This window comes from Paramormyrops kingsleyae, chromosome 15 (genome assembly GCF_048594095.1).
Source record: "Paramormyrops kingsleyae isolate MSU_618 chromosome 15, PKINGS_0.4, whole genome shotgun sequence".
Classification (NCBI taxonomy): domain Eukaryota; kingdom Metazoa; phylum Chordata; class Actinopteri; order Osteoglossiformes; family Mormyridae; genus Paramormyrops; species Paramormyrops kingsleyae.
In genome coordinates this window covers 8,532,663-8,543,123 of record NC_132811.1, presented here as the reverse complement: position 1 = coordinate 8,543,123, position 10,461 = coordinate 8,532,663, and the positions used below count along the sequence as shown (strand labels likewise).

The following is a 10,461-nucleotide window of genomic DNA, read 5'->3' as shown; positions in this document are numbered from 1 at the left end:
TGCAGGGGTTGTAAGAGACCCCGTAGCTATCTTAACGCCTTTTGCTTTTACTGCAAATATCCTTACGCCAGTACATATAGTTCCGAAATGTACTGCGGTGAAAATAATAAATATGCACCAACATAATAAGTTTTATTTGGGGTATTGGAAACGTAATAAGTACACGTATGAATAATTAATAAACGCTGTGTTACTGCGGTACAATTTTAGGAATTTTATTTGCCGGAAGCTGAAGTCCCGGTAAGATAAAATGATTTGCTCTTTTATTCCTCCTCCTTTCAATAGAGTACTATAGCTTCGGACGGAACATGTCAAGCGGTTCTGCGGATTATAACAGGTATAATAAAATTCTTGGGGAAAATACTTAAAATGTGCATGGCAGGGCTAAACGTACGAGTGCCATATTGCATGAGTTATAGCTAAAATGCCAGCCATCTGACAAGCTAGCTGCATGTAAAGTGTACACTGGATGGTACTGGCTGTACGTGAGCCAAGACCGTGGCCTTGAGCGGGCTGGGGCTACTTAGCTAGCAGACTAACTCGCTACCTAAATCAGCTTCTTGCTTGATCTGTCGGTTGACACTTCGGGTTTTGGTTGAGAAATTTGTTCACCTGTTTGTTAGTTGCTGTTTTGGTGTGTGCTTTAATTCGAGTCTAAATTTAACTGTAGTTGAACAGGGTGTTCGGTGCCGCCAGCTTACGATAACGTTACCAAACCATGGTAGGCCTTGACAGCCCAGTTATGGTACAAAATACAGCTGAATTTACATTCCATACATTACATTGTTGAATGTCATTTCACGAGTTTTTAAGAAATCACCGCACTTAAAGTATTGCCCGCATACCAAATACCATCTAGTTTTATTTGGGTCCGGTTAGCCATATTTCATCGCTGTTTAACTTAGTTGGATTGGTGACAGTTGACCAGATTAGTGCTTTGACTAACCCAGCATTATGCATGTACTGTTAAATATGATATCTCTTTGCGTTTCTTGTGTCGGCGTTACATATCGTATCCGTTTGCATTTGTTGCAGTTGCGTAAACATTTGGGAGTGGTCGCCTGTCAGGGTGAAATTCTTCATTGCCTGTACGAATTTTGTAATCTGTCCGCCTTTTAAACGCTTTTAAAATAATTTTATTTAGCTGTGCATCACGGACTTATATATTTTTTCAACGTCATGGAATATCTGGCACATCAAAGAATACGTTTTTTTTCCTTGGTGCCCTTTGTAGGTGCTATTAAAGCGAATGGTGTATGGGGTTGGGCCTTGTGTTTTGGTCTTGGCGTTGTCTTCTGAGTGGCTGTAATCAAACCTTGGTTTTGACAGCTCCAGAGACAGAGACCATGGGGGCCCAGAGGGAATGGAACCTGATGGTGTCATTGAGGTGAGCTTTACCAAGACTCAATTCACCACTGTTGTGGTCTGGTAAACTTGGGTGACTTGACATCCTTTTCTCCTCCACAGAGCAACTGGAATGAGATTACGGACAATTTTGATGACATGAACCTCAAGGAGACCCTCCTTCGGGGTATTTATGCTTATGGTTTTGAGAAACCATCAGCCATTCAGCAGCGAGCCATTATTCCTTGTATTAAAGGTATGAAGCTGGGACATCTGTTTTTTTTTTTTTTGGAAGGGGAGAGGGGAAAAATGCTAGCACCTCATTTTGGGGTATGGAGAGTATTGTGAATGTATCAGTAATCATTTAGAATTTCATATAATCCAATTCATGTTAATAGCACCATTTTGAACATTCTTTTATTGCAATTTGAGTGTCCTGTATATTAAAGGGAGTAGGTGTATTAAAAGGAAAAATTTGCTTTAGGAGTAATACTATACCTACTTGTTGGCCCAAATGCCTGCTGTTTTGTGTGAGATACACGTTTATACATCTGCTCTTGCATTTGTGTTTGTTTTTAGGCTATGATGTCATTGCTCAAGCCCAGTCGGGAACTGGCAAGACGGCCACATTTGCCATTTCAATTCTTCAGCAACTGGAGATAGACCAGAAGGAGACCCAGGCTCTGGTTCTGGCTCCCACCAGAGAGTTGGCCCAGCAGGTATCCTACACTTTCGATCAATGCATGAAGGTCTCACGTCAAGACAACATATTTAGGTTACCGATAAGGTGCTTGTTTTGTATTATGGCCAGGATATTAATATTAAACTCAAATGTCGCATTCATTCAAACAGCAGAAAGATGGTGGCTTTGTACACCTCATTGACTGTCTTGGTTTGACAGCTCTCTGCGCCTTGTCTTTAATTCTGGTTTCCTGCTCTTAACAGCTGGAAGTGACACTTTGTATTTTCTGGCTGGTAACTGGCTGGCATCTTCATATACTTTAACCTTCCCCCAGATTCAGAAAGTGATTCTGGCTTTGGGTGACTACATGGGTGCCACCTGCCATGCTTGCATCGGGGGCACCAATGTCCGAAATGAGATGCAGAAACTGCAGGCAGAGGCTCCTCACATAGTAGTCGGAACCCCTGGTCGAGTCTTTGATATGCTCAACAGGCGGTATCTGTGTAAGTGTCATCTGTGACTCAGTGTGTGTTCACGCATAGCGTAAGCATCTTCTATCATCCGGGACTAACTTGAACTGGAGATGCCTTCTGAATTGGACTGCAGTTATTTGTGTGGAATTCCAAACCATCGGGTCTCTACGCTACAGCTCCCAAATGGATCAAGATGTTTGTCTTGGATGAAGCTGATGAGATGTTGAGCCGGGGATTCAAGGATCAAATATATGAAATCTTCCAAAAATTAAGCACGAACATACAAGTAAGTATGTTTATAGTGATGATGTGCTCGGTGCGTTCACGTGGTCTGAACATTACAGTAAGCAATAAATAAATTTTTAATGTGAAAATGAATAAACAAATCTGTTAATGGAAATTAAGTCTGGCAGAGGATGCAGCAAAGAGCAGGCATTTGTCTCCAGGTCTTGCTGGCAGCCTCAATAAAATATTTTTAAGAGGGAAATTGTGGATATTTGTGCATTATAAGAGTATTCCCTTTGTAGGTTGTGCTGCTCTCGGCGACAATGCCAGCTGATGTGTTGGAGGTGACCAAAAAATTCATGCGAGACCCAGTTCGTATCTTGGTGAAGAAGGAGGAACTTACCTTGGAGGGTATTAAGCAGTTCTACATCAATGTAGAGCGTGAGGTTAGTACTGAAATATGTTTTTTTTTTGGAAGATATTACTTAGAAATTAGTACAATGTTCAATCAAAGCTGCAGCTTATATTATGCTGTCAGAGTGAGTTCAGAACACATGGAGTATCTTCTTGGTGTCTGAACTAAGATTAATTGGCTTTAAATGTCTTGTCACAAAGCTGTGTGGGCTAAATAGCTTTTTCTGTATTTGAATCATCTTTCATTTACAGGAATGGAAGTTGGACACACTTTGTGACCTGTACGAGACACTCACAATCACTCAGGCTGTCATATTTTTGAACACGAGAAGAAAGGTTGACTGGTTGACTGAGAAAATGCATGCGAGGGACTTTACAGTCTCTGCCTTGGTACAACATTTCTCATTTTTGACTTTGTTTCCTTTTTACAAGCAGAAAGGCCTGATAGGAATTTAATCAGCCTTAATCTCACTGCTCCGCAGCATGGAGACATGGACCAGAAAGAGAGAGATGTGATCATGCGCGAGTTCCGATCGGGATCTAGCCGAGTTTTGATCACTACAGATTTGCTGGTAAGATACTTTAAATGTGCTGACATGTTACTGAGAACACACTGATTTAAAGACCCCTCAGACAGATTGAAGTAGGGTGCCAAAAGGTTAAGTACCTAATTATTTTCTGTCCTTTGTACCAAACAGGCTTTTCGAAGTTTTTTTTTCTTCTTTTTTTGACAGTTTCAGTGATGGGACTCCTTGTATGCATGGATTATTAATTTAAATTTTTGCTCTAGGCTCGAGGCATTGATGTACAGCAAGTTTCTTTAGTCATTAATTACGATCTACCCACAAATCGGGAAAACTACATCCACAGGTAACTTTTCCCCTGTTTGGTTGCACATTTTTCTACTTGCTGTGGAAAATCTTTTAATTGGCCTTCTCTCAACAGGATTGGTCGTGGTGGTCGTTTTGGCAGGAAAGGAGTCGCTATTAACTTTGTTACTGAAGAAGACAAGAGGATTCTTCGGGATATCGAGACTTTTTACAATACTACTGTTGAGGAGATGCCTATGAACGTGGCTGATCTGATTTAAACTTTGGGATGAGATTTTATTCAGTGCTCGCTGTTGAATAAACACGTGCATTGTAATTATTTTATCGGAAAAATACTGAATCTTTTCTCAATGCTGAATGTGGATCAGAGATTTGGATATTTGCAAAGTGAAGCAACTTTGGTGTTGAGCTCTTGTGAGGAGGCTTGTAGGTTCAATCCTCTTAAGTTAGACTGCTGGGGTGGTATACAAAGACATGGAGTCTTTAAAAATATTTAGGTATTTTTTTCCTAGTTCATTCAAGCTTTGTGTATTAGATGTTCTCTATCGCTTAATAATTTACTTGTGGACTAAGAGATATAAGTGCTGTATTAAGTCTGCCAATTTTGTCAAGCTAACTTTTGCCAATTGTAGTAAATCTTGCTTAAGATGCCTTCCAAATTCAGCATTTCCGTGTTCAGTTTGTGCAGTGTAAACTAGTCTTTCACACAATTACTGTTACTCCCGTGACAAGCTTTTCTCTCCTACCCACCTTTCACAATAGTAAACTGGTTACTTCTGTTCAGAGGCCTATTAGTACTGGCAAGTCTTTTGTCCAGCTGAACAAGTCTAAACTAGCTGCAGTACTTGCGTCTTAAAGTCTGTGCCACTTCCATTAAGAGCTGCACTGATTTGCTACATATCAGTGTTGTATGTTGTTCCAATAAACCATTCTTCATAAATAAAGGAGTTAGTGTGAATTCCTTTCCTGTCTAGCATACTTAACTTAGCCATTAAAACAGTGTGAACCTTAATGGGAGTGGCAAGCTTGGGTCCAAATGGCTTAAGTTTCAGCAGCTGTCATATGGAGACTGCCTACTCAAATAGTTGTACAGGTGCCTAGTCCTCAAGATAATTACTGACCAGAGTGGAGGTTTTGTAGACATTTATTTTCTCTATCAATTGGAAGAAAAAAAAAAATCATCCAGTGGGTGGGTCAGAGTAGCAGGAGATTAGTTGTTCACATCAGCTTGCTGCATTATTGTCGAGCCCAGGCTCAGCACCTGTAAGTATTCATCTGCTCCATCAGCCAAACATTTGTCTACATCCTGCAGAAAAAGCAAAACCCAAGGAGACTGATGGTGAGTCCCAAGTCCACCTACCCTAAAGCTGGTGGGGATTAACACTTGTATTGGACTGGTTCATATGGTGTGTGTGTCCCAACCTCCCAGATGCCAATGACTGTAATCAAGGCAATTTCTAGTGTGCAATCTTCGCCAAACCAGAATATATTTCTCAACAGAGAAATGCTGTTGGAACCATTTTACCATGCTAGAGGAACCGGGTTTAATTAGCTGCATAAAGGAGACAGACGGATCCTTTGTGGTATCGGTTCAGCGATACCTACTGCCATTTTTTCTGCAATGACGGACTTCTTTTGGTCACTCAGGCTCTCCTCTATGATTACATCATGAAGCTGATGTAAAATCTGTGTGGCAGCATATCCTTCATCTATCAAATTCTGCAAAAGCAACAGCGATCCAGTGTTGAGGCATTTTTTGAATACGCTGAATCGTTTCATCTTCAGCATGTGACCGGAACAGCGTCAGAACTCAATTGCCAACATATACAGACGTACCAGAATGTTTTGTGGTTCGGTGCTAAACGGGAAACACATGAAGTCACAAGACTTACAGGAGGAACGCTTCACAGAACATCATGTGTAAAGATAGGAATGCAAATGAGTACAAAAAGGCATCTAAACCCATGGCTGCCGCCTCCAGAGTTGGTTCCAAAAGTATCACTTGAATCATAATACTCGATCAGTCGATCTTTCTTGAACAAGAGTAATTTTTATAGCTATGGCATTGCACCTTAGATTTAATTACAAATAAAACGGGCTAGAGGGAAAGATGTAACCACCCTGGAAGCATAGTTAACTTAAATAGGCCAACTGTTAAGCCAGGTTTACAAACACTTTACAAACACAATGTCATAATTTTAACAAACTTGGGAGTCACTGGCAATTGGCCTATGCCATCAATGTAAATATATACATGGAAAAGTACATTTTGAGAATTTACCTTCACAGCAATTTCTAGCTTGTCAAATGTACTGTTGTAACAAATTTGTAGTAGGTTTTTGATCATCTTTGGGGGGCAAACCTAAAAACAAATTAAGCCTACGTTACATTTCATGCTTTTCGTGACCATATTTTTAAAAAATACACCATAAGCGGTTGGTACAACTGCTCTATAGGTAATTACTGTGCAACTCGAACGGTACTCACCCCAGCAATCTCTATGACATCGCTTTCTGTGATTTCTTTTTCACCATTAAGCCTTGCTGCACTTTGGAGAAAAGTGATTGCTTTTCTGAGGTCACCCTCTGACACCCTTACCAGGGCTGCAATAGCCTACAGAAAGAACCAAAACAAGCAAATTTTTTTTTTTATTTTTTTACATATGAGAATACAATTTAAAATTAGAAAAATTTATATCTCTGTGGGGGAAATAAAATACAATTTGCTCTGTAATAAACTGAGGAATGAATAATATGCAACTAAATGAGTAAAACAAATAAATTGAAAAGATGTGTCAGAACTCAACAGTTCAATGGAGTGAGATTAATTGAAATAATTTCATATAGATGCTAAAACCCAAAATTTTAAAAATAAATACCTCTTTGGAATACTTGAGCTTCTCCTTCTCAGAAATTTCTAACAGCCTAACTTCTTGGATCTGGTCATCGAGAGGTTTGAAGCGAAATTTTGAACATCGAGATGTCAGGGGCTCAATTATTCTGAAAGACAGCGAACACTTCAGGAAAAAGCAAAGCATTGCTTGTAAGCCTCAGAGCACAGGTTTCCCATGATGCATCTGAGCTCACTTGATGCCAGCTCACCGACTGATGTAGTTACAGATGAGGCAGAAGCGTGTGGTCCTGGACTCCTTCTCCATGGTTCTTCTGAGGGCAGCTTGTGCTGCACTGGTCATAGAGTCAGCCTCATCCAAGATTATGATCTTAAAGGGGGGACAGTGTTTCCCACTAAGGCAAAAAAATGAGATAAAAATCCCCAGACTGCCATCAGAAAACATGGCAATAGAATGCAAAGAGTTGTATTCGCAACACAGTGATTTAGCTAAACCAAGAATACCAGTCCATCATTCCTGTGGTTGCCCTTTGACACCATAAACAAGAGTTTACAATTACATACATCCAGAATCAGCCTAAACGAGGTGTAACACCAGCTAGCAGGAGCCAACACTCACTCGGATCGTGTTCCTGCCACGGTCAGCTGGGCGAAATTCTTCACCTTCTCCCGAACCACTTGGATACCTCGTTCGTCAGAGGCATTGAGCTCCAAAACTCTCTTCCGATACAGCTCAGGGCTGGGTGCAATTCATTAACAGAGCAGCTCAATGTTAACGCAAAAAGTACTCATTTTCCAAGGCATTTATTTTAATTGCAGCAGAAGTAGCACAGACACTTTCTTGTCATAAAAGACCGAGTAGACTTTCGAATAATACTGAGAATATTGGTCCAGACAGCAAAATGCGGTACTGTGCATTTGTAGATGAAAACCTCGCAGTGGCTGGTCCTTACCCAAACAGTTCCCGTGCAGCAGCAAGGATGGTTGAGGTCTTCCCAGTACCAGGTGGGCCATAGAATAGCAGGTTAGGAAGCTACAATGGTGACAAAATGTCATTAAGTTGAAATGCACTGCAGCAAAATGACAACAGTTATACACGGTTGCATATAAGTAACATGTTACAGGTAATGTAAAATGAAAATGCAGAATTCAGTTAAATACGACAGGGACCTTCCTTCCTCGCACATGTTAAATCCAGGGGACTTTGTGAAAGTTATTTTTCCAACTGGTGACCAAATAAATCATTAAAGAGAAATGCTACAAATACATTTAATGCATTTACATTTCATATAGCAAAGCTGGTCATGAATTTGTACTGTGCACACCACCTAGGCACTGGATACATAAAAATGTTGGGCTGGTGTAACCAAATATCAGGTACAGTCAGCCTTACTCTCGACACATGGGTTCCTATTTCACGACCTCTCCACAAAGCATGGCTGAGCACCAGGTCGCTGTCTATTAATAGTGCAATAGACACTTAATCTGGATTCTAAAATGGCCACGACATTGAAGTAGACGTAATTGCTGCAAACAGTTTTCCACTGTGTTGCTCCAAGAAAGAATAATTAAGCATTTTTCTGAAGATTAGCTCAACCTAAACAAAAGTCTTCCAAATACCTTCAACTTCTTTGTACAGCCTATTTTTTAACCCATAAGAAATGTAATGTAAACTTGAACTACAAGTTAGGACAATATCCTAGAGGCAAATTAAAATAGTTTCAATATTCACTAGACTAATGTCACACATGAAAAGGTAAGAACAGAATAAAACATTTGGAAAATAATCCCAGCAAATGCATCTGGTCCCCTTTATTTTCAGTTTCAAATTACAAATAAAGTGACTTCTACTAAATGACAACTGGACTCGAGCTTTAAAAATAGTTTTTTTATTACCCTAAAATACTTCCAAGGCTTTGGATCATTTTCTCAAATAATGCAAAACTTAAAAAATGAGACTCACATCGGCGCCCTCTAGAGACTTTTTCAGCACTGCAACCACCTCCTCTTGGAAAGCAACTTCATCAACACACTTCGGCCTACTGTTAACAAAGTAAACATGCATCACAGCGGGAATATGCCGCACAACACTTGTGGAAGCTGCCTGGAATGGAAACAAGTTGAACTGCTAAATTTAAAAATGTGCATGATCTAAAAAATGACACGTATTTAGCGCGTATGACATAATTTTTGGATGTTTTCCTTATTTTTTCCCCATCACATAATAACTAATAACTAAATAAAAACAGGTTTAGTACAGAATATTTTTTCAGATTAACTTTGATCATTTTTATTCATGTGTATCGTCGACGATGAATTTAACTCTAATGTGATCCAAAACGGGGTGATAGCGGTGATAATACAACTTACTATTTCTCTACCCAAGGCACCGGCTTCTGCTTCTTTTCTCCACTGGACCCGGCAGATTTGTCTTTGGCGATTTTACTGCTCTGGGTAGATGCTCCTTTCAAAAATGCTTGCATGGTTCAGCTTAAAAAGAGAAACGACATCAAGTGCGTGGCTCGCAAGGTAAATAGGTCAAAGTTTGCGTGTATTAACAAATTAAAAAGGCTGGTCTCTATCAGTGACGAGACAACTGCAGTGGAACAAACAAGGGCGCTCACGCTCAAATATTAAAAAATCGCTTTACAAAATGGGTACAGAAAATGGATGGACGAAAAAAATGACAACCATTAGATTTCTACACATTGGAACCATATAGATAATGCACGCGTATTTACGTCTTAACTTTATATAATTAATTATTTTTTAAAAATGAAATTTGAAATGTAGCCGCATACGTTAAGTCTGCTTAATTCTAAAGTTTATCTATCAAGCTTACAGGATAGGGTTCTCCAATCCACTACATGTCTCATTTTACTATTGCATTTTAATTATTCTTACCCTGAAGTCGATCGAAATAGTGTTAAGACGATTCTGACAACTGCGAGTTATTTACATCAAGAGCTCCGGACATCTGTCATGTTCCCGCCAGACGCGCTTCGTGGACGCTCAACTTCCGCTTACGACACCGGATTTCCGGAAAGGCAGTGGGCGGGGCGAGCACACTGAGGGCGGTACCAGCGGCGCCTGGTCCTGCGACATCAACGAAGGAGCTACTAGGATGGTATCGTCTAAACGGCGGTCTGTGGTGCCGCCTTGTTTTGACAGACGCAAACGCTTCATGTTGAGGGAAGAAGTTCTTTTGCATTTAAAAGACTGGAAACGCTGCCTACGGATAAAAGAAAACAGTCATTAATAGTGAAATATGATTAGGTAACACAGACCGCCAGGCTTTTCTGGGAATTTACTTGCTGAGTGATTAATTTAATTAACTACCATAATTATTTAGCTAATTCGTTATGAATTCATTTACTCACTTTAGATATAGCAAACTACAATATTGACCATATTCTTTCATAGTATTATGTTGCACTTTGTCTAAACGACTTAACCCAAAACCTGTTTCTCGTTAATATATACTATATGCTACCTGTATTCACCGTTAATCCATGTAAAGGCTAATTTTTTTCTTTTACCGTTGTACATATTATGTTACATGCATGCAGTAATCCCAAGTTTCTTTATTACTGCTGTCCTACTTATGAAGAGGTGAAATATTAATTCAAATTCTTTAATGTTC

General features: G+C 39.8%; 3 protein-coding genes across 3 annotated transcripts in view; 2 read left to right on the top strand and 1 right to left on the bottom strand.

The window, feature by feature from the left end:
- Positions 1–182: 182 nt before the first annotated feature.
- On the top strand, positions 183–4,753 carry LOC111860518 (eukaryotic initiation factor 4A-II). The gene is made up of 11 exons (XM_023844294.2): positions 183–337; positions 1,330–1,387; positions 1,468–1,600; positions 1,924–2,063; positions 2,361–2,529; positions 2,676–2,785; positions 3,027–3,170; positions 3,391–3,528; positions 3,621–3,710; positions 3,929–4,008; positions 4,084–4,753. The coding sequence occupies exons 1-11, from the start codon at positions 309–311 to the stop codon at positions 4,226–4,228; spliced, it is 1,236 nt and encodes a 411-aa protein (XP_023700062.1). The 5' UTR covers positions 183–308; the 3' UTR covers positions 4,229–4,753.
- A 343-nt stretch (positions 4,754–5,096) lies between these two features.
- On the bottom strand, positions 5,097–9,872 carry rfc4 (replication factor C (activator 1) 4). The gene is made up of 11 exons (XM_023844296.2): positions 9,723–9,872; positions 9,189–9,308; positions 8,782–8,860; positions 7,772–7,851; positions 7,438–7,557; positions 7,070–7,213; positions 6,847–6,967; positions 6,456–6,581; positions 6,250–6,330; positions 5,574–5,687; positions 5,097–5,274 (listed from the first exon to the last, which is right to left on the bottom strand). Exons 2-11 carry the CDS (start codon positions 9,299–9,301, stop codon positions 5,179–5,181), a joined length of 1,074 nt encoding a protein of 357 aa, XP_023700064.1. The 5' UTR covers positions 9,302–9,308; positions 9,723–9,872; the 3' UTR covers positions 5,097–5,178.
- An 88-nt stretch (positions 9,873–9,960) lies between these two features.
- Positions 9,961–10,461, top strand: part of mcf2l2 (MCF.2 cell line derived transforming sequence-like 2) — a 62,243-nt gene continuing 61,742 nt past the window's right edge. Inside the window, exon 1 of the mRNA XM_072699941.1 lies at positions 9,961–10,094. The gene's annotated coding sequence lies outside the window, so the exon portion shown is untranslated. The remainder of the gene's footprint in view (positions 10,095–10,461) is intronic.

Excerpts from the sequence above, each read along its gene's own strand:
- LOC111860518 (XM_023844294.2), top strand. The coding sequence starts at position 309 with ATGTCAAGCGGTTCTGCGGATTATAACAG. Across the intron at positions 2,064-2,360 it reads CCAGAGAGTTGGCCCAGCAG|ATTCAGAAAGTGATTCTGGC; the intron begins GTATCCTACACT and ends ACCTTCCCCCAG. Across the intron at positions 3,529-3,620 it reads ACTTTACAGTCTCTGCCTTG|CATGGAGACATGGACCAGAA; the intron begins GTACAACATTTC and ends ACTGCTCCGCAG.
- rfc4 (XM_023844296.2), bottom strand. The coding sequence starts at position 9,301 with ATGCAAGCATTTTTGAAAGGAGCATCTACCCAGAGCAGTAAAATCGCC. Across the intron at positions 7,852-8,781 it reads AGTCTCTAGAGGGCGCCGAT|CTTCCTAACCTGCTATTCTA; the intron begins GTGAGTCTCATT and ends TCACCATTGTAG. Across the intron at positions 5,688-6,249 it reads AGCTAGAAATTGCTGTGAAG|AATTTGATAGATGAAGGATA; the intron begins GTAAATTCTCAA and ends TTGCTTTTGCAG.